Source organism: Monodelphis domestica, chromosome 2, assembly GCF_027887165.1.
Source record: "Monodelphis domestica isolate mMonDom1 chromosome 2, mMonDom1.pri, whole genome shotgun sequence".
In the NCBI taxonomy this organism is placed as follows: domain Eukaryota; kingdom Metazoa; phylum Chordata; class Mammalia; order Didelphimorphia; family Didelphidae; genus Monodelphis; species Monodelphis domestica.
In genome coordinates this window covers 15655694-15678892 of record NC_077228.1, presented here as the reverse complement: position 1 = coordinate 15678892, position 23199 = coordinate 15655694, and the positions used below count along the sequence as shown (strand labels likewise).

Here is a 23199-nt window from a genome sequence, read left to right as displayed (position 1 = left end):
AGGGTGCTGATAAAGGCCCCTGGGAAGAGAAGGCTGTTGGAAGAAGGAATAAAAGGGAAAGTCAGTTTAAATCAAAATCAGATGCCGTTTAGGACTAGATCTGTTTCCTCTAGTATTCATGATTTCAATAGTTAAGTTTGTTGTTGTCTATTTTTTTTTTAATTATCTGTTCCATTCCCAAACTTTAGGAATACTATTTAATATTTGTAGAGCCTAAACAGCAGGTGTTGCTGAACCCTGCGATCCACCCTTCTTCAAACAATATCCTCGCTTCCTTTTGCCTTTTGATGCTATGCAAATTAATTCCGGCAACATACGGTACATGTTTTCATAAACTTGAAAAATACCATTTGGTTTGAACTGAAAGAGAAACCGGCTTGTCTTTTGTCCCTGCCATGCTGTTGTGTCTTTTTAAAACATATATGTTTTATAAATAAATGGTAAGGTTCACTGTGATGAATATTTCATGATTCATCGCCCCATCATTCAAGGTAAAATGCACTGGAGGTAAGAGAATTCTCTAGAGCTTTTCCTGCATAGAGATAAGATTGCCACTGTGGAGCCAGGTAGCACCTTAGTGTTCATTTAGTTTAAGTGGTTCTTTTTGCAGATTAGGAAACCGAGGCATAGATAGAGGAAGTAGATTTTGACATTTAAAGCTCCTTCCATTGTCTCCAGCCTACCATCCCAGGATGACTTCCTAGCACACCCTCTCGCTTGCTCTCTCTATCTCCAGGCAAATGGCCCCCTTGTTGACCATTTTCTCCTTTCATGCTTTTGCAAGACCTTTCTTCCCTTCCTCAAATGCTCTCCCTCTTCATGTCTACCTCTTGGAAAAACTGAGAAGGCGCAGGTCTCCAACAGGAAGCTTTTCTTCATTTCCCCCATGATTCATTCCTCTTACTTGATGTTTCCTCAGTAAGTCTGGAAGAGCATCAGGCTGATGATCCTTTGGTGCTCTACCTTGCTTACATCCAACCTAGTTACAGATTAAGGCATCGCTCCTCAGGACCAGAGGTCCTCTTTAAGAAACCAAGGACAGACAACATTCCCCCATGTATGTCCATTGTCTTTCTCTCAGGTAGACTGTGAACCCCTTGGAAGTAGAGACACGTTTTTCCTGTCTCTTCAGCATCTCACCTAATGCCAGGTACCTTGTCATCACTTGGTGAATATTTGCGGAGTTGAATTGTTCCTGGATAGAGAGAGCAGGTAGCAGATCCCAGATCTGAATGGAGCTCCTCTCATTCGCTTTCTGGTGCCTTTTCCATGGTTGGAGATTGTTAGAGAAAAGAATGTCACACCAGGAAAGAAACTCGGACCTCATCTGGTCCAGTCCCTTCATTTTTAATGTTGCATTGACTTTCCAAGGTCACACAAGTAAGGAACAGATTTGGGATTTGAACCCAGATTTGGGATTTGACCCTCAGACCAGAGCTGTATCCATTGTACCACACTGCCTTTAATTACTGAGTCAAAGGGAAGACTTTATCATCCTATTTGGGTCCAGGATTCTATAAGTCCTTGAAGTTTTTAGAAAGTGATTGGGAATAGTAAACCTCATTTCCAAAATCCTTCCACCCTACCCTGCAAACTAGATGTTTTAATCCAGGGGAGGCAATAAGGCACCCATCCAGCTCCCTTGGATACCCCCTCAGACACCACATATTTGCTTCTGTTGGGCTGTGGCTCGAATGATCTAGCGACGTGCTTGGGGAGCTGTGCCTAGCTCTGTTGCTGCCTTGCACAGAACATTACAATAATGCCTCTTACTCCAGCCCCTTTCATCCAAAGATTTCAAACACATCATCAACTCATCAATTAATCAGAGGCATGGCACCCATTTGGAGATGATGGGTGAATTACATCCTGGGAGATTACGAGAAGTACTCCCATCAACAGAGTATATCAGAGACCTTCCTGATGGGATCCCTAAGCAAAACACCAAGAACTAAAATGGAAAAAGGAGAAGCCTAGGTGCTAGACACAGAAGATTGCTGAAAATGGATTTCTCAAATGGGGGAGGGAAAAAAATTCGAGGGGAAAATGGTCGCTTTATAGCCAGCCATCGCTGAAACATAATGAAAAATTAAATTGGAGTAAAATGACTGAAGTCATTTAAACACAGTAATTGACTTGTCTCTTCAGAATGAAGTACTTGTTGACATGGCAGCCTCCTTCCCGAACTGGGGAACTTTGAAAACCTTTCCTCACCCTTTTTTTAGATCCCTGAACATTGAGTGGCTTCTCTCCCAGTTTTCCCAGAATCAGAGAATTCCCTTTTCCCTTTCAAATGCAACTCAGACGCTATCTTCCAAGCATAGAGCCCTCCGGAACCTTCTCTGCCCAACCATCTGGTGTTATTTTTATCTATTCATTTTACTTTTATTCCATGTATGTAAGGAAGGTTTCCTCCATTAGAAGGTCAGCCTCTTGCCAGGAGGGATTGTTTCGTTTTTTGTCTCTGTATCCTCAGTGCCTAGTACAGTGTCTAACATGTGGTAGACAGTAAGCAAATAGTTGCTGATCTATTGACGGATTTGGGGAATAAGCAATTGAATGACTGTAAAGTAAATTATTTTGAGGATTTCACAGAAGGGATCCTTGTTGAGGCATGAGTGGTACTGTAGGGTAGCCTCTGGGAAGCTCCACGAGGAGGCCATCAGTCAGTGACCCTGAGCATCTCAACCCAAGAGTCTGTTTTCATTTGCACCCCTTCCCTCCTGGATTTTTATATTAGTTTATGTTGTCATTTGCCACTGTGGAAGAAATATTCCTAAGTCTGGGGCTTGCCTTGATTGTATGTGAAGGAAGTCAGTCCTTTCTTTCACTCCGTTAGAAACTCATCCAGACAGAGAAGCTGAAATCCATCTTGAATTTCATGTGTCCTCCAGAGGACCAGAGTATCCTGCCCCTCTAGCCAAGCCAACCGTGAGTCCCTTAGCATTGATTAGGACTCGGGGGTTGAGGACGACTTTCACGATAGTATATTGAGTTATGGCCAGCACAAGTCAGTTTTCACCATCTGCTTTTCTGCCATTTCATGGAGATAAAGGAAATTGTACAAAATGGCTGCAGTGGATATCTTCTGCAGCACCAGAGTAGAGTCTATGCAGGCAGCTTACACACGGCTCAAAATTAGCTGTAAGCATCGAAGTATTAAGAAGTATCCAGAATGTTTAGTTCTCGTGCTCCAATTTGGGTCCTTTAACTTTGTTCTTTGAGGTCTCATCTCTTCCCAAGAATCATACTTGTATTTAATTTTAACTGTTGTTGGGGGTTTTTGCCTCCAAGGAAGTGATTTTGTTTAGAATTTTTTTAAAGTATCCTCAAAAGACTCAACGTTGCCACTTTACTTCTTTTAATGTGTTTATTCCTCCTTTCTTTACATGCTGTTTCTATTAGTATTGAGGCTTTGAAATGCTAACTGTTTGAAAAATCAGTGTAATTCTTAATTCAATTTAAACACTTATTAAGCAGCTAATATGTGCAAGGCACTACATTAGGTTCAAGGGATGTGAAGACAAAAAACAAGTATGTAAGCTCAAGGAGCTTACATACTACTGGGGGAAACACGACATGTTTATTTGTAAGTAAATACAAAGTATATGTCAGCCAATACAAAGTCATTTCAGGTAAGAGAGTGCTGGTTACTAGGGACATCCCTTGTAGGAGGTGATTTTCAGAAGCTGGGCTCTGAAAACACTGAAGGAGCATCCAAGGGAAGGGTGAGGAAGAGGAACATTCTAGATGAGGAGAGCCACTTGCACTGAGAACTTTAACCAGACTCCAGGAAGCCATCTCTCCATTTCAGGCTTTTTTGGTGGATATTAGCTAGTTAATGAATATCAACATCTGTCCTTTCAGACTATCTAGGAGTTATCAAAAATAGACTAAAAGGGAGATAGATCTTTTTTGTCCCACAAAAATCCCATTTTGCAGTTAATATTTTTATATGATTGCCCTTTGGAATCCATTAACCCTACTGAGAACAGGACCATAGAATCTCAAAGGCCTTCTAATCTAGTCTGGCCCATTCTGCCCAAGATTCCCCTCCACTATATTCCCCACAAGTGGTCATCCAGTCTCAGTTTGACATCTAGTGAGAGTGAAATAACTATGTCACAAGGCAACCCATTCCACCTTGGAAGCTTTTCCCTTATATAATAGTCAAATCTGCTTCTTAGATGACTTCTACCCATTTATTGCACTTTGGGGTGTCAGGGATTGTCTGCAAAGACCAAGAAGAAATCATAGCATCTTAGGGTTTGAAGTGATACCACTACTAACATAGACATGTCTTCCATGACGTCCCTGAGAATATTGTCATCGAATTCCTCTTGGAATGCCTTCAGTAGTCCGGAGCAGACTGGCACCCATGCCAATCTATTCCATTTTCAGACGACTCTGACTGCCTTGGAGATTTCTCTTTGCATTTAGGTGAAATCTGCCTTCTTTTCTCTTTTGTCCACTGTTCTGAGCTTTCTCCTCTTCTGCAGAAGAGAAAGTCACACCACATATTTTACACTTTATAATAGCCCTTCAGATATTTGAAGACAGTCATCATGACCCTGACTCCTCTCTTCTCCAAGTCAAATATCTCCAGTTCTTTTCATTGATCAATCAGTCAGTCAAGCAACAAACATTTATTAAGCACCTACTATGTACCAGCCATGGTGCCAAGAAGAAGAAAAAGAAAGTGATTGCCCTCCAGAAATTTCCATTCTATTATTGGTCTTATAGAATGGTGCTTAACTCTTCATTATCCTCATCACTATCACCCAGTTATGGAATTTTAGAGTTCGATAGGACCTCATTGGCCCTCTAATTCAGCACACATTTAGCACATCTAGTCGGCATGTAATAAATGCTTGTTGATCGACTGACTTAATGGAAGGAATTCTCACTATTCCATCCCTACCAAGTGGTGGTCCAAGCTTTCCTTGAAGACTTCCAAAGGTGAGCAACCCACCACCTCCCTTGGCAGCCCACTTTGTTGTTAACAACTCTGATTGTTAGGATGTGAGCCCTTGATGCATCCCAAGTGGGCAGAATACCATCTTCCTTCCTGACCTTTAGTCCTCTCTACATAGAAGGGACATCAGCAGTCACTTAGTCCAATCCCCTCATTATATGATAAGGAAACTGAGGCCCAGGGAGGTTGCAACTTAATCAAAACCATGTAGCTAGTAAGTGACAGAGGGAGAATTCACACTCATGTCCTCGTTGACTCCATCGTATCATGTGAAATTCCCATGGTCCATCTTTGGCTTTCGGCCACTGTCCCATTTTTCCTTCTGAGAAACAACTGAGCACATCTCCGCTTATGCAATCCATCCCAAAGCTTTGCAGCAGTCTCTTTCCTCAGGTTTATTACATGACTATCAGGAAACATGTACTCAGTAAATGGATTGGCCTGTTGGGAAGTTTCTCTAAAATGATTGGAACCCTCATTTAGTTCCAGAAGACGTGTGAAAGTGAGACTGGAGTGCTAACTCATGTCTGCAAGGAAAATGTCAGCTAGGAACAATTTTTAGTCTAAACCATCCCTAAACTTTATGATTTGGGCAAACTAGCCAAAAAAATGCCTTTGTGTGAATTGGAAACTCACTGAATCATAGGTTTATAACTAGGAGAGGCCTTGAAGAGCATCTGGTTCAACCCTCGCCGTTTTACAGATGAGGAACCCAAGAGACAGACAGACAGCTAAGAAGAAGCAAGGTTAGGATCGGAATCCAGGTCCTCCAATTTCCAGTCCCAGCCTTCTTTCTGCTGCATCAGGCTGAGTTCTAAAAAGCAAGCCAGAAAGGGGACTCCACAGGGATCATCGCCGTGGTTCATCTGCTCATCATGTGTAAGAACCCCCTGAAAAGGAGGGAGACGAGCTGAACCCTAAGGTCAGAGCTAGGAGCCATGAATGCAAGTCATCAAAAAGAGGATCTCTGCCTATGAGGGAAAGAACGTTTCCAAGAGCTACTGAAAGTGGTGTGGGGTTATGTTGGAAGAGAGTGACTTCTCCCTTCCTAGAGATCTTCGAGCAAAGGCTGGACGGCCATAGGTTGGGACAGTGAAAGGGGAATTCTTCTTCCCATGTCACCAGTTGCCTTCTCAAATGAAAATTCTCGGATCCCAGGTGCTGATATTCAGGAGGCTTCTTATGTACCTACTATGTGTCATGCATTTGCTTGGCATTTCAGGTGCTGATATTCAAGAGGCATTTCTTATGTACCTACTATGTGTCATGCATTTGCTTGGCATTGTAGGTGCTGATATTCAGGAGGCATTTCTTATGTACCTACTATGTGTCATGCATTTGCTTGGCATTGCAGGTGCTGATATTCAGGAGGCATTTCTTATGTACCTACTATGTGTCATGCATTTGCTTGGCATTGAGCATAGAAAAAGAAAATAAAACTATCTCCTCTCAGAAGAACTTATATTCTCTTGAGAAGGTACAAAGATAACTAAGCTAAAATATACACAAAGTGACAATAATAGTAACTAGCATTTATGTAGCATTTTATGGTTTGCAAAGGTCTCTACTTGGACTCTCTCATTTGATTCTCAGAACAATCTTGGGAGGTAGATGTTATTAATAATGATGATAATGGGGGCAGCAAGGTTGCTCAGTGGATAGAGCTGGGAGGTCCTGGTTATTCAAATCTGGCCTCAGACACTTCTTAGCTGTGTGACCCTGGACAAGTCACTTAACCCCAATTGCCTAGCTCTTACCACTTTTGTAGCTTGGAACCAATGCTTAGTATAGATTTTAAGACCAAAGAAAAAGGTCTAAAAAATAGCCATGATGAGGATGATAACTAACATTTATATAATTTGATCCTTACAATACTACTGAGAAGTGGGGGCTCTTAAGACCCCCATTTTACAGATGAGGAAACTGAGGCAGGGGTTAAATGATTTGCCAAGAAGCCAAATTTAAACTCATCTTCCCGACTTTGGGTCCAGCCCTCTACGCCCTGTACCACCTAGCCACCGGAATCCAAAGGGATTCTGATGGAGCCTCAGGAATTGTTCATAGCTGAGGATTCAGGAAGAACAGGCAGGGGAGCTAAACTGGGAATGGAATTAGGAATTCCAAAAAGGGGAGAGGGAGAGGGCAGAGCTTACGTAAAGGGGAGCAGCACCCCCCCCCAAAGCCAAACCTTACAGACCGCATCCATCGGCCTAATTGAGAGGAGGAATGTTGCCAAGCACTTACCCTTGGGGTCAGATAAGTTATCTTTAATAAAATATTTTCAGATATGAAGGCAGTTAAGAAAACAGCATGGTTTTTACTAATTGCGCTCGTAAGTAAACTGATCTATCATTACATTGTCACAAAGAGTGACACTGAGCAGAGACACCCTGCTAATCCTGAGCAGATAAGTATTTAACGTAATTAGACAGACACTGTCTCTTTGTTGCTTGGCGCATTAATCACCAGGAAAAGTCCAACTTTCCCCGAGATGGGTTTTTTCCCTCTTTTTGATATGTCATTGTTGTGAGAAAACCACTTATTTTGTCAAGATATTGTACTTGGGAAAATGACAAATGTAGCTGGGAGATGTAATAAGATCTTTCTCAGCTTGATACACAGGCGGGCAGCTGGGAAGGTTGCATTAGCGAGCTTTTGACAGTCAAGAGACAGGCATTCATTTAGCACCTACTATGTGCCAAGTAATGGGATGCAATTAGCAAGGCGAAACAGACCCTCCCTTCAAGGAACTTCCAGCCTACCAGGGGACTGCAACCAGGTCACTGATGGGTAGATCTGTGCGCCACAATGGGGCACAACTCGATCCTGGGGCATCAGCACTGGCTGTCCTCACCCCGTTGTGGGGAGATGCTGTACCTCATCTCCCCCTCCAGGCTTCCTTCAAGTCCTGGCCCCAAACCCACCTTCTACAGGAAGCTTTTCCTTGCCACCCCCCAATCTCCTTAGAGCTAAGGCCTTCCCTCTGACGATTACTTCCAACTAATCCTGAAGATACCTTGGTTTAGCCATTTGTCTATAGGTTGTCTCGCCTTGAAGCTGTGAGCTCCTTGAGGGCAGGGACTGTCTCTTGCCTTTCCTTGTCTCCCCAGAGCCTGGTACACGCTGTGCCTGGCATACTTGTTGTCTAAGGAGAATGGGGAGAGGCGCTAACAGCTGGGAGGTTAGGAAATGCCCCCTTCAGGGCTTGCCCTTTGAAATGAGCCTTGACCAGAGCTCACAAAGGGGAGAAGGAAGAGAATTCTAGGCAGAGGACTAAGGCGTGGAGGTGGCCCTGTGTTTAGAGAACAAACAAATAGGCTAGTCTGGGAACATAGATTGTGTGAGGAGACGTCATTTGTAATCAAGCTGGAAAAGTTGGCTGCCTGGCTGAAGCTGAGTTCTGAAAGGCTTCCCGGGCCCAAACAGGGCTGTTGTATTGCCTTGGGTTCAAATCCTTTATTATTAACATTTAATCCATGTCAGCTTACTTTTGATTTATTTACTTCATAGGATCATGGATCCAGAACATGGATCCATTAGAGGGCAGTTAGTCCAATCCCTTCATTTTAAAGATGAGGAAACCAAGGCCAGGAAAGATTTAGTGACTTTCCCAAACAAGTATTCAAAGTAAGATTTGAATTCAAGTCCTCCGATTTAGGAGCTAATTATCTGTTCACCACACCAGACATCCTCCTTTAGGTGTCTCTGCCAACTCATAATGTGGTCACTCACTCCAGTGGTACAAATAGTGATGCTTCTAAGTCTTCCCTTCTCCCCCAGCTCTTGTCAATGCCCCCTCATCATTTTCTCAAGGAGGGGCTCCCCAACATCCATAGTCCCTGACTGGAGTTCTCCTGGCATTTGGCATTGACAATACAGTCAGGGCTGCTGTTACATTCAGGTTTTGAAAATATCAACAGGATGAAGCTCTTTAGCCTGTAAAGTGTTTAGACATAATGTCCTTTGTCTCTCGGTAAAATAAAGGCTTTCCTCTTTCCCTCCCAGGATGTGGTTTTCCAGAGATTTCATGACTGGAGACAGGACCCAGAGTTCCTTGCATTAAACAAGAAAGAGGAAGGGAGGGGAGAGAGACAGGAGCAAAAACAATGAGAGAGAAACAGAAAGAGAGAACAAGAGACCGAAAGGAAGAACAAGGGAGGGAGACAGAGACATGGGGAAGAAAACAGAGGCAAGAGAGAGGGAGAAAGCAAGAGGTGGAAGAGAGACGGGCACAGAGAAAGGCAGAGAGACAGTAAGAGGCAAGAGAGGGGGGAAGTCAGAGACAGAAAGGAGGAAGAAGGACAGAGAAGAAGACAGAAAGACAGTGGCAGAGAAACAGAGAGGGAAAAGGAGAAAACTAGGAGAGAGAGAAAAAGAGAGAGAGTAGGAAGGGAGAGAGAGAGGGGGAGAGAGAGAGTAGGAAGGGAGAGAGATGGGGGAGAGAAAAAGAGAGAGTGGGAAGGGAGAGAGAGAGAGGGAGAGAGAGAGAGTAGGAAGGGAGAGAGATAGGGGAGAGAAAAAGAGAGAGTGGGAAGGGAGAGAGAGAGAGGGAGAGAGTAGGAAGGGAGAGAGAGAGAAAGGGAGGGACAGAGAGAGTAGGAAGGGAAAGAGGGAGAAAAGAAAGCTGTGAAAGGAGGAGAGATGAACAGACACACAGAAAGAGACAGACAGAGGGAACAAGGGAGAGGAAGAGAGATATAGAAGGTAGGAGAGAGACAGGAGCAGAAAGAGAGACATGGAAAGATAGAGATACAGAGAGGAAACAAAGGAAAGGAGAGGGAGGAAGGGAGAGAGGGAAGAAGGAAGAGACCTATTTCTGTGAACATCTCACGTTGAATTGATGAAATATGTTGCCCCCTTCCAGCTTTCCCAGGCACTGCCTCCTTTTGAAATTAATTTGCTTGTGGCAGGGGCTCTGAACTGCCTTGTCGTTATAAAGTGGCATCAGCGTGGATCACTACACAACTGTATCTCCCTCCTTTCCCAGTGGCTCAAAGGCCTTTGAAGGAAAAGAATGGAGTTTATTGAGGGATGACAGGCAGACTTCACTAGGTAACAGGTGGAGGTCATGGCAGTTTATTTGTGGGGAAGAACATCGTGCAGAGATGAAAAATCAAATGCTCCACCGTAATAAGGTTTCAGAGGAAAATGCTGACAGGGCCCAGTGTCGATTCCAGCTGACAGAACCTTTTCTAGTGATCATTACATGATTTCACAGTTCAAGCAATTTTAAGAGGCTGAAAATTATATTTCTCTCGTCTCGACAATGTTTCAATCAGTTTCTAATTTTTACTTGAAATAAAGTTAGGGCACTCGTGGGGTGTCCAAGGCCTGTCTGGATTCCTCGGTAAAACCTGAGATGAGGCAAGTCTGCCGAGGGGCCTGACACAGCTCTGCCCTGAGATCTCTTCTCTGCAGACTTCAATATCCCAGCAGATTCGATCACCTCCTTGCTTTTAATCCGGTGTTATTGGCATCGGATCAATGCAAACTCGCTTGGATTTGTTTCCCTTGAGGGGGTCCATGGTCCCTATCTTGATTCGGTCTCAGCCCATCCAATCCATTTTCTCGTCTTCCCATAGATGCTCAACAAGGAATGCATTTACCATGCTGGGAGTCTTTCTGCCTGGATCTTGGCCCTCAGTGGTATCAGTGCAGTCCATGGGCCATCTGGGAAGTCTCTCTCCAGATTCCTGATCCTCTTCTTCATGCTGAATTCCCATATTTCCCATGTTTCATCACCGAGACAAACCATCTACATAGCCAACTGACTTTTCAGCTTTTGCCTGAACCATTAGTAACTGGGTCTTTCCGACTTCCAAAACAAGAAACCAATCGGTCCCAAATGTCCGGATCATGATGGTCGTGATGTCAGGGATGCTCTAGAAAAGGCGGCCATGGTAGTAGGGTCCAGTCCTGCATGTAGCACATACTGGCTGGGTCAGCCTGGATATATGTCACTTCACTTCTCAATGTGCATCTAGTCAACTCTCTACGAGTCTAAGTTGCCGAGAAATCGTTTCCTCCTCGGAGAGTTCCCCATTCCATCACAGGTCCTGACCTGATTTTTGGAGGCAGCAATGGCACATCCGTAGAGAGCCACTCTTGGGGCCAGGGCATCCTAACTTTGACACAAACTGACTCTGTGACCCTGGGCAAGTCATTTAATGCCTTAGTGCCTAGGCAAATGTCCAAGATGATAAACGCCAGACAATGTACCAACATGAAATGACAGAAGGAACTTCCTCATCCAGGCGTTCCCTATATCAAGGAAATTAGAGTTTCGTGACCTATCCCTGTTATTATTACTATTATATAGATGTCATTTCCATGAGGTAGGAACAAGCCTCTTCTTCCGTCACAGCTTTGGGGGACGATTAACTTTCTAGCCTCGGAAGCTGGGGTTTGTTCTTCCATTCCTAATTCAAAAGCTCGAGAGAGCACAGCTTTGTAATCGTTGTCAGGACGTCCCAGCCCCAAAGTATTATTTAAAACCTTCTTTTTGCGCGGGGACTGAAAGCTCTCCATCCCCAAACCCAGCTGAGTCCACACCAAATTGTTTCCCAAGTTTCTTCTGCACAGAACCCTTTCATTTGTTCAATTGAAAGTTATTAAAAGGAAAATCAAAAGTCATTAGACCTTCAAAGTACCCTCAGAACAGCTTCCACAGTCCTTTTCACCCTGGCAGTCAGTGAATGGGTCTTTCTCCTCTTCCCACCATATCTGCTTTCATCGCTTTCTCCTCACTGTTTTGTTCTTAAGACAACAACACAGTTCTATGAAAAGCAGACATTAGGTAACCATATTTGTCATAGGATTTAGAGACGGTGGGAGGCCTTGGATGACATCTAGTCCAATTCCTTCAACTTGCAGAGAAGGAAACTTAGTCCCATTATAGTCTCCAGTTTACCTGAAGCATACAGTGCGAAAGCCAATTTGCCCAAGAGATCTCTCCCCCTGACACCCAACTATTGACTGCCAGTGAGGTCTGACTGTACATTTGAATAGTCTTCCCACTCATTCTCTAGTTCTCTCTAGCCGGGTCTGCTCTCTGTCTGAGATGGGTTCAGAAATATGTCTCTGGATGATCCTTTCATTACTTGGACTCATTCCTGGTCCAGATCCCCATGAGGCTGTATTAGGTTCAAATGGGTCTTTGGTCACAGATTTAGATTAAGAAGGAATCTTCTCTGTGATCCAGTTAACTTCTGAATCTCACATTGGTCAAATGACTTACCAAGCTCCCACAAATATGAGGCATCAGCACTAGAATCTGGGTCCTCTGCCTCCAATGTTAGAGCTCCTGCCATTGCCCTCACATAAAAGTCAGCAGGATCCAATCAGCAAAATATTGTCTTGGCACTACTGTGTTTCGCATCACTGTAACCATGGATTTTCAGTAAATCTCCCTTCAAGGACTTTCTGTGAATCCACTTTCTTTCAATCCAATCTAAATCAATGGGAATCAATTTGGGCGTCTTAGGTTTCCTCAATCTCCCCAATATTATGTTTCAGGAAAATGCAGGTATATTTATTCTAGCCATGGCACTGGGATTTCTGGGTATTTCCTGAAAGTGGAGGAGACTCCCCAAGAGTCAGAAGACTCCTCATTGGCCATTTTTTGCTAGACAAAAAAAAACAAACAAACAAACAGAAAAACAAAGCTAGATCCCATTGGAAAACTTTTCATTCCAGTGAATGATCTATGCCTTTCTTGTTCCAAATCATCCATTCAAAACTTGAAGAAGTTGTAGGTGTCACAAAGCCCTTTCAGTACTTCAGCTTATTTAGAGGACCTTCTGTGTTGGGGATGGTGGGTGGGAACCCACTTAAACATGCATAGTGGATGCAAAAACCCTGGGAAAACCTAGATTAACTCTCACTTTATTCTTACCATCATCAAAATAACTTTGAAACATTTTCATGCTGTAGCCAAGGTCAGGCTGAATATTTTACTCCTCTACGTATCTCACTTGAGGTTATTAGTCTCTGCTGTTAGAATAACATTAGGATAGATGGTGGTTTTGCATCGTTGGGACTAAGAAACCCCAATGGGTGTGGTTGATGAATGAGACCATTTACATCTTACCATCTAGTTACCAGAACTTCCTTCCCCCAGGAGTTTCTCTGCACACAGAATCACAGAATTGTTCCCAAATAGTCCCCCTGGTAGCCTCGACCTAAGAGTGTCGACTGTGATCTTTCAAGGGGTCTGCCAGCAGTGTGAGATGAGAGCCAAAAGAAAGCTAACGCAATCACAGCCCACCTTTGGGAAGGCCCAGAGGATGGGACTAAAGAGAGGAGGGTCCTTCGTTCTTTGCCCTCGTCAAGAATGTCATATTCCATTCCAGGCAATATAGCATATGAAGGACTTTGATGAACTCTAGTCTCTCCAGAGGAGGAGGGTGGTCTGCTCAGTGAAAGGTCTTGAGATGATGCCATATAAAGATTGTTGGAAGGAGTTGAGGATGTTAACATGGAAAGGAAATGATTCAGAAGGGACATGAGGGGTGCCTTCAAAAACCAAGCGAGCCGTGAGATATGGAAAAAGCATTTAATGTCCACAGTCAGAACCAGAAGCAATAGGTGTACATGGCCCACTGGCAGAGCTAGACTTGATAGCAGGAAGAATTTACTGATTGGAGCTGGACAAAAGTGGACCCAACTGTCTTCGAATGGCATGGGCTTCTCTTCACTGGAGGTCTTCAGGCCAAATATGACCACTTTTCATTGCTCCTGGTTCTCCCCTCAAGAGCCAGGTGGGACGAGTGTGATCCTTCCTCTTTATGACTAGTCCATCAGATATTAGATGATAGAGATCATCTTCCTCCCTGTCTTATCTTATCCAGCTGAAAATCAGAGACAGATGGGTGTCTCCATCTGAGTTTAGAAACCTCAGTCATGCCATAAGAGACATATTGTAATCTCCAAGTGAACGATCCAGGCTTGAAGTCAGAAAACCTGAATTCAAATCCTACCCTTGACTCTTACTAGCCCCAAAGAATTAGCTTCATCTAGTAGTGCCCATTATTCAAAAGGAACTGTTGGTGGCGAGCCAGCTCTCTTCCATTAATCACTTTGCCTGTCTTCTTCCCAGGGAGAACTGTTGGCTGGCCAGCCTCCTTAGGGACCCACCCCAAGGGGGAGTATCAGATTCTCTTCTCATCTAATGATAGCTCCTGCTTAGCATACTCGTTTTTTAACACATTGATGGTTTTGGTCTCACCCCTAAGAGAAGTGGAGTGGGCCATCCAGAGGATCAGAGACAACTTGTCCATGGCAGCTCAGCTCATCTGTTCCTTGGCTTTCCCTCGCTTGTATTCTGGCCCTGGACAGCACCCCAGGGACCTGCTGCCTTTTCTAGATTGACCAGTCGGGCAAATACTTGGAGGGGTGATACAGAGAGAGATTCCAAGTTATTGGGAGCGTCTGGTCCAATCTCTTTATTTGACAGACTAAGAACATGCCCACGGCCACATAGGTCACAGGGAAGAGAGTTTGCAGTTGAGCCTCAGTCCTGGGGCTCCTGATCAGGTACTCCAGTCACTCTGCCTTGCTGGCGTGCCGGGTTGTTCAGTGATAATAATGATAGGGATGGCTTACGTTTGGATGCAATTAGGACCTTTTCGGATCATTTTCTTGCCCCCATGATTTAGAGGAAGGAGCCCTGGCCTTGGAATCCAGAAGAGTCTGGTGAAGAAGATGAAGTCAATAATAACACTTCCCAGGTTAGGAGGCGGAACATGGCCTTGGTGACAAGAAGACCTGGGCTTCATCTCTGCCTCTGACACGATCTATCTTTGTAACAACAGCCCCCGTCGCCTGAATTCTTAGGACCCTCGAAAATGTCCAGAGCTGCTCTCTGGAATCCTGATTCAGCTCTTAGGCATCCCAGAATGATCGGGATAGAGCTCAGAGGGACCTCTAAACTCCCTTGCCCTTGGATGTCCAGCCCTGTCATTTTACAGATGAGGAAACTGAGGCCCAGGACATTGGAGTAACTTGGCAAAAGCCCCTGGGTAAATCACTCCGGTGCCCTGGGCCTCAGTTTCTGTAAGATGCCATTTCCTCATCAGTAGAATAGGGATAATAATGATAAGGGAAATAATAATTATAATTAATAATAATGGTCCTACAGGGATTAAGAAACCAATCAGCCATTCAGCAAGCATTATTTAGCACCCATTGGGTGCTAGGGACTGGGGCTATAAATGCAATAGATGAAACTTGCAGGGAGTTTGCATTCCAGTGAAATCAGATGTTGAGTCACCTTTTCTATGTCACTTGGCCTTGTCATGGTTTCCAGTCTCACAGATGGCCCTGGCCTAGAATTCTCTCTACAACCCTCCCTCCTTTCCCCTTCTCCCATCTCTCTCTTCCTCCTCTACCTCACCCTCTCCTCTGGTTTACAAACTGTAAAGTGCCCAGAAGAGGGGAGCGGTTGCTCTCCTGGGACTCCAGGGCAGCACCAAAGATTAGGACCCAGACCCTCGGTGGCATCCCAGTGACCCTTTTCAGCCAGCCTCAGCACAGAGCCCCAAAGTCAAACAAAAACTGCGAGCATTGCTCTTTTTGCCCAGAGTCCTTTCCTGAGGCCGCCATGACTCTGGAGTGAAAATGAGAGTGGCTGGAGTTATGGTGCGTGGCTTGGGAACTTTGAAGGAAGTTAGGCGTGCTACTTAAATCTTCTTGGTGGCAACTTGAATTACGTGACCGGCACTTAGACAGCAGAGAAGACAAGGTCTTGCTGACCTTAGCAGCATTTCCTGGGGTAATTTTCACAGAAGAATGAGTTTTTGAAGGATTCCTTCGCCATCTACATCGGTACTAACAGGATTTTTTCCCCATTTTTATTCACCATCCAGCATTCCTTTCCATTGCCCCTGCCTTTGGGAAATAATGTATTGGAGTGTGATCGGCTTAAGGGAAGTCCCCTCCGCCTATTAATATTTTAGCTTCTCTGACTAAAAATAGGTCTTTTCACTCTCCAACAAAGAGCCACGCTCCCCATTCTTGTCATCCCCAGGGAACTTTCTTTAAGGCTGGAGCTATGGAATTGTTTTTATAAAAATATGGAAGTTTTCTTCATTTGGGGACTGAAATTAATTACCGGTGTGGGTTGAGGGTTTTTTTTCCTTCTTTTTTCTTTCTTATTCACAGCTGTGACTCACTTCAGTTCCGCGTGGGGCTGTGGGAAGTTGTTAACTAAAGACAGCTTTAAATCAGTGGTAGGGGGATTGGCGGAGAAGAAACCAGGCTGTGAGCTGAAAAGAAAGGGGTTCCGAATGATTAGGTAGGGCTTGGAGAAGCGCATTGGGATCTTTTTTCTCTTTTGTGTCGTTGAGAGAGAAATGTGGTTCAGTGGAAAGGTGAGCTCAACGTAGGGAAAGCAGATGCCTGGGTTCAAGTCTTGACAAGGGTCTGGTTACTTCCTGGTTTGTTGCCAATTTAAGCATTTTTTGGTGCTGTGATCCCTCAAAGCAAAGGGAAAGAGGTTGGAGAGCCACCACCCTAGAGGCACTAGGGAGCTCTACCAGCTCTTTGAGCAGAGGAATACCACGACCAGATCTGTGTTCTAGGAATATCAATGATGATTGACCATAGGACAGAAAAGCTTTGACCTATACTTTCACTTCTGCTCCTGAAAAATGCTTGGATTGCTCATATTTAACTTCATAATTATGCTTCTCAACATCCCAATAAGAAAATGTTCATGAGTTTATGATGCTCTTTGTAAAACTTGGAAAGGCAACATGGCGGCATGGACAGAGAATCAGGAAGATGTGGGCTCAGTTTCTTGCCCGGACTCCTATTGAGCATGACCCTGTTCAAGTCATTGAATTTCCCGAGGGAGACTCTAAGCCTCTGAGAAAGAGCCAGCTAAAGGGAGTGTCCTGACCTGGATTTCTCTATGTGAGTCCTTAGCCCTATTCTTTATCACAATCCTGTTCAGTAGATGGTGAATTGCTGTTTTCCATTTTAGAACGAAGACCCCTCAGATGCAGAAGGTTAAAGGATCCTTGTGGTCTTCCAGCTCTATAAGTCTTGTTGGTTCACTGCATTGTTTCTCATCCTCCACTGTGGTCCTGGACTTGAGTTCAAGTCTGGTCTCTGCCCCCTACAAATCACTTAGCATCTCTAAGACTTAGAGTGACTCTGCCATTGCCACCTCCCATGACTTTAAGGAAGACACTTTGTAAAATGTAAAGTCCTTTTGAAATGTGAGTCAAAGGAGCAAAGAATTCCTTTATCTTTTTTTTAATTTAATCATTATTGACAAACAAACAAAAAACAAACCCCCTTCCCTATTGGTCATTGTTGAAAGAGCACACCCAAGAGCAAAACCCACCCCCAAATGAAACTGTAAATGCAGGATGGGAAAGAGAGTCGCCTTGATTTGCATCCATCCAGCTCCGACTGCTCTTTCTCAGGTGGATGGACAGCCTCCCCCATCATAAGTGGTAGGAAAGAATTCAAAGAGGAGCCCACAGCCAGCAGAAGGTCAAAGATAGATGTGAGATTGAACAAGGAGGAGGCCATTTGATTTAGTCTTGAGATGGCTCCGGGCATGGCAGAAGCTCATGTGGATAGGGTTGGAGGAAGAGGACTGTTTCTTGAAGTCAGAGGACCTGGGTTCAGATTATACTTTTGTTGCTTACATGGCTGATCTTGGACCCTTTCAAGACTCTAAGCCACCCTCTAAGAGTGCCAGCCTACGTTGATAAAGGATGCTAAGACATCCTTATCCTTTTACAAGACACGGATTTTAAGACTGGAGGGGGAAGACGATGAGGTCTAGTTTTGGAGTCAGGAAGATAAGGGTTCAAACGATGCCTTTGGCAGATACTAACTGGGTGACTCTGGGCCAATAACCCTGACTCTTCCAAGGGCCCAATTCTCCAAGACTAAATTAGAGCGCTGTTGCCCAGGGCCTCTGGGTAGGAGATGGACACCTTGGTATTTCCCACACTGATGACATCCTAAGTAGAGACAACCAAAAAGTGAATAGGATCATTTTTAATTATTAGAATATCATGAGGCGGGCTTGATTTGTGAAACGTCTTTGTCTGCATGATAAATCTACACGATTTCCCCAACATGGAGCCGATTCTGAATGGGCAAAATAATGAATGGAGGCCGGGTGGTGATTAAAAATCACACCGAAGTTTCATGTTCTCTTGCTGTCAACACATGATCTAAAGTAGACCAGCCTTTTTAATTTTGAGCCCATAAAGGGAGAATACATCAAGCAAATTAACCAGGAATGATGGGTCCAATGAATTGAGTGGCTCATTTACATCTTAGATGATGTTTTGTCCCACATATTTTGCGGGGTATTTAAGATCATTTCCCTAATACATTCCAATGAAAATGCCTTAGGATAGGTGATTATCCTACTTTTCGTGATGACACCAAGCGTACCCCACCCTTCTTCCAATACTGCCTTTCACTTTAGACATAAGCGCTTCTGCCTTAGCGATGCCCAGTTAAACTTTGGGTTCACCGTCACCTTTTCAGACCGTTGTTAAGGAGTGATCTCACTTTCTAGATGCTGAATCTCACTGACGATGGATTTAAAGGAGATTTTTTTAATTGCATTGTTCATTTGTGCACTGGAATCTCGATATACATTTATATTCCATTTTTTAAATCAGGTCTGTCATTGCTCTGTGTTCTTCCCCTCGAAGGGTTTCCTCCTACCAATTTTGCATTTGTTTATAACTTTAAATCTCACAGAATCACCTTGGGGGGGGGGGGCACTCAGATACTAAATGATTTGCCCTGGGTTCAAGCAAGCAAAAGTAAGATTTGAATCCAGGACTTCCTTTCTCCGGTTATATTTGAACATGTAGGTGTTTTCTTGGGGTGTTGGAGATCTCTTTCTTGTTTGGGTTCATATTATGCCAGGTTGGTTCTTACTGGCGGCCATCAAAGAACTCAGAGAGAGAAGTGAGAATGGAATTCTGCACCTTAAATCTGGGCAGAAGTTAATTATCTTGTGGATCCTTTCTGAGACACGCTTGGGCGAAGCACTTTGAGGAGAGCTGGGTCTTCCCTTCCTACCTCTAATTCTCGTGAGTGCATGACTACAGCCCAGATTTCGCACATGTAGGATGGCACCCCTCAATTGAGAATGGATTCCTCTGCCATATTGACTGGACTAGAAGATTCCCAATAGTTTGGGGCCACAGACTGAGTCCTTTGCTACCTTTCTTCCAGTTTTGACAGGCTCTCCTACATCTAATTTTTGATGGCTGTAACTGAAAAAGCATCACTGAAATGGGACAGGCTTTTGATGTCAGCATTACTGTTTCTAAACCTGAATATTGCCTTGGGTGGGAGAACAACAGAGGCAACAGAAGAACACTGCAGGGTCCTCCCTCTATAGACAGCAACAGCACGGTGTGGCATTAAGAACTCTTTGGAGTCAGAGGATCTGAATTTGAACCCAAGCTTTGCCTTTTAAACTAGGTCGTGTTGTCTCCTTTATTTCTTATTCTTACCAGGATTTGGTTCTTTCGACTGTAAGGATGTGGGGTTAGACTCGATCATTTCTAAGTCTGTGATTCATAGGATGTTAGAAGTTCTCTAAAAAGTCTAAATAATTTCAATTATGTCTTGTTTAAAAGTTCAACTAAAACAAGCACATGAAGAAGTGTTCTACATCTCTTATAATCAGAGAGATGCAAATCAAAACAACTCTGAGGTATCACCTCACACCTAGCAGATTGGCTAACATAACAGCAAAGGAAAGTAATGAATGCTGGAGGGGATGTGGCAAAATAGGGACATTAATTCATTGCTGGTGGAGCTGTGAACTGATCCAACCATTCTGGAGGGCAATTTGGAACTATGCCCAAAGGGCGCTAAAAGACTGTCTGCCCTTTGATCCAGCCATAGCACTGCTGGGTTTGTACCCCAAAGAGATAATGGACACAAAGACTTGTACAAAAATATTCATAGCTGCGCTCTTTGTGGTGGCCCAAAACTGGAAAATGAGGGGATGCCCATCAATTGGGGAATGGCTGAACAAACTGTGGTATATGTTGGTGATGGAGTACTATTGTGCTAAAAGGAATAATAAAGTGGAGGAATTCCATGTGAACTGGAACAACCTCCAGGAAGTGATGCAGAGCGAAAGGAGCAGAACCAGGAGAACATTGTACACTGAGACTGATACACTGTGGTATCATCGAACGTAATGGACGTCTCCATTGGTGGTGGTGTAATGTCCCTGAAGAACTTGCAGGGACCCAGGAGAAAAAAACACTGTTCATAAGCAAAGGATAAACTATGGGAGTGGAAACACCGAGGAAAAGCAACTGCCTGAATACAGAGGTTGAGGGGACATGACAGAGGAGAGACTCTAAATGAACACTCTAATGCAAATACTATCAACAAAGCAATGGGTTCAAATCAAGAAAACATCTAATGCCCAGTGGACTTACGCGTCGGCTATGGGGGGTGCTGGGGGGGGAGGAAAAGAAAATGATCTATGTCTCTAACGAATAATGCTTGGAAATGATCAAATAAAATATATTTAAAAAAAAAAAAGTTCAACTAAAAAGGTTTTGTTTCCAAATTGTATGTTTGAAAAAGGCTGTTCATCAAAAATGATTAGTTGCTACAAGTTCGTTCAGAATGGCAAGTATGAGTGTATACGTTCACCTATCTCACTCTGCTTGGGTCGTCTCCCTTCTAAGGTTATAGAATAACTGGATTAGAGATGAGAGCAGGAAAGGACCCAAGAAGCCACGTAACCAATCCTTCTTTTTCCCAGTAAGGGAGCCCATTTCCTCAAAGACAAAGTGACTTTCCAAGGTTATACAGTATAACGTGTGTGAATGAAATAATACACAGAAAGTTCTTGACAAACCATCAAGTGTTCTACCAATGTCAACTCATACTTTTCCCAATCCAGTCATCTCATTTTCTGTCCATAAAAGGGAGCAGAGTCTCAGAAAAGCTCATTGCCTTGCCCAAGCTCCCATTGGTAATAGATGGCAAAGCTGGGATTTGTTTCCAAGGCCCCAGAGTCCAAATCTGAGCTCTTTGCTTTCACCAAGCATGGAAGTATGGAGACCATAATGGTGGCTTCCATGACTGCTGGGGAAATCCTGGAGAACGTTACAGAATCAAATACAACGTTCTACTGGAGTGTTTGGATGAACAGTGACTAGCTCGTATTGTTCCTAGGAAGCTCTGACAGGGATGGTGGAAAATGCAGTGTTTAGGGGTGGAGTGTTAGGTCAGAGGGACTGAGCCTAAAATCGAGGTATGCTGCCTGCTCTGTGTGCGAATCAGGACAAGGTACACCCTCTCTCCAGGCTGCCATTTTCGCCTTTGAGAAATCATGGAGTTGGACCAGATGCCCATCACAGTCCCTTCCATCCCTAAACCTGAGATCCCATGGGTTCCAGAGGCCTTAGTTTCCTCCTGTAAAATGAGAAAGTTGGAAAAGACAGACCCGTTCCTTTTCCCCTGCCCTGATAAGGTCCCTTCTGGCTGTAAATTGTTAAAATTAAATGTATATCTTCTAATAATAAAAATATTATATTTTATGAGGTTTATGAAGGATCATTAAAAGTCAAGAAATAAAGATGATACAAAATAAAAACCACGTGCCCATGGCTGACGAGCCCATTTAAAATCCCCCTGATTAGCTTACCACCATACTCGCTACATCATTGCAAAAGGAAGAGAGTGGGAGGCGTTACTGCCAGTTAAATACCCATTGGGATCTCGCGAGACTCAGGTGAGATTATAGGGAATTGTGGGAAATGCCAAGGACTTCTGGGGAATGAAGTCTAGGGTTCACCATCTCCATTTTTACAAAATATATGATCCTAAGCCAACCTGTATTGAAAACAAGCCCATGGCTAAGCTCCGGGCTTCCATTTGCTGCCATGTTCCATTTGATTCTTTTCTCGGGCTGTTCCTAGAGCTTCTTCCACTGCGTTGCCCCTCGGTCCATTCCTTGCCTTATTAAATCGCACTTATCGATCATTCTTGCCAGGGATGCCGTCGCCAACCACACTAAAGAAGTCAGAGAAGTCTGGTTTCAGCAGCCCCTCACCGTCGCAGACCTCCTCCCTGGGAACGGCATTCACACAGCATCATCGGCCTGTCATTACAGGACCCAGAGGTGAGGCTTTCCCCGGGGGACCCTCAGGTGTGTGTCGGCAGACCCTCGTGACTGGGCACCCAGGGATCAGCATGAGGGTCGATGGAAAGCCGTAGATAGAGGTCTCATTAAACAGTATTCTGATGCCCGAGTCCTTAGTCATCCTCGGTCATGTCAGTGGCCTAAAGGTACGCTTGGTTTTCCATGCTTTGGGTCATTCCAAGGGTAAGAATGTATTGAAGAAAATGGGATCCAGGCTATGGGGGGGGGGGGGCGCTTTTGCAGAGAGGTGCATTGTGGGAAGAGAACGGGAATTAGAGGGGAATGGGAGAGTGCGGATTCAACAGAAGACCAAGGAAGAGATTCCCCCTGTGCCCACGTTTGAACAATGGGTGCTCTTGTGGGTTGTAACATATTTTTCTGCTTTCTTCCCAATGCGTACATCAAATCCTTTCCAATCCTCTTTCCCCCAAAGCCTCGTCTCATTATTTTGTGTGAGTGGCACAAAGTTTTTCCTGCTCCCTTTTCTTCTGAAATGGTCGATGGCTTGTCTGTTTCTCATTGGAGAATTTCCATCATTTTGGCCTCGTGTGCTTTTTAAGTTGATTATTAAAATGTGTACACGGCGAGGATGATTTGTATTTTGCTTTTAAGGTCACGATCTCAGCCTCCAGCAAATGTCGGCAAGTCACTTAACTTGAACTTAGTACAAGAGGAAAATATTCATTCGTTTGTTTATGACCCTCCCACAGAAGGAGGGTGGCTGATGGTTTAGTTTAGGTGGGTTTCAGGACTTAACTGGCATCATGAAACACATGTGGAAAAATTATGCTCCCATCTTCTTTGACTTAGGACTTAGGAAATTGGCCTTTTTCCTTTTCTTTGTTTTTCATGGATCCCACTCTTATTCCCACAATCTAGATCCCTTAGAATTTTCTAGAATTGCTCATATTTCTAGAATTTCCTAGAATTGCTTATCTTTCTAGAATTTTCTGGGATTGCTTGTCTTTCTAAAATTTTCTGGAATTGCTTGTCTTTCTAGAATTATCTAGAATTGCTTGTCTTTTCTAGAATTGCTTGTCTTTCTAGAATTATCTAG

At 44.0% G+C, this 23199-nt stretch overlaps 1 protein-coding gene across 7 annotated transcripts in view; it reads left to right on the top strand.

Moving 5' to 3' along the window:
• The window catches only part of NFIA (nuclear factor I A), a 499453-nt gene that overhangs the window by 378773 nt on the left and 97481 nt on the right, over positions 1 to 23199 (top strand). For all 7 annotated transcript variants that reach the window (XM_007480487.3, XM_056814129.1, XM_056814127.1 and 4 more), the window contains exon 7: positions 21993 to 22121. In XM_007480487.3, coding sequence (XP_007480549.1) covers positions 21993 to 22121 — 129 coding nt within the window. The remainder of the gene's footprint in view (positions 1 to 21992; positions 22122 to 23199) is intronic.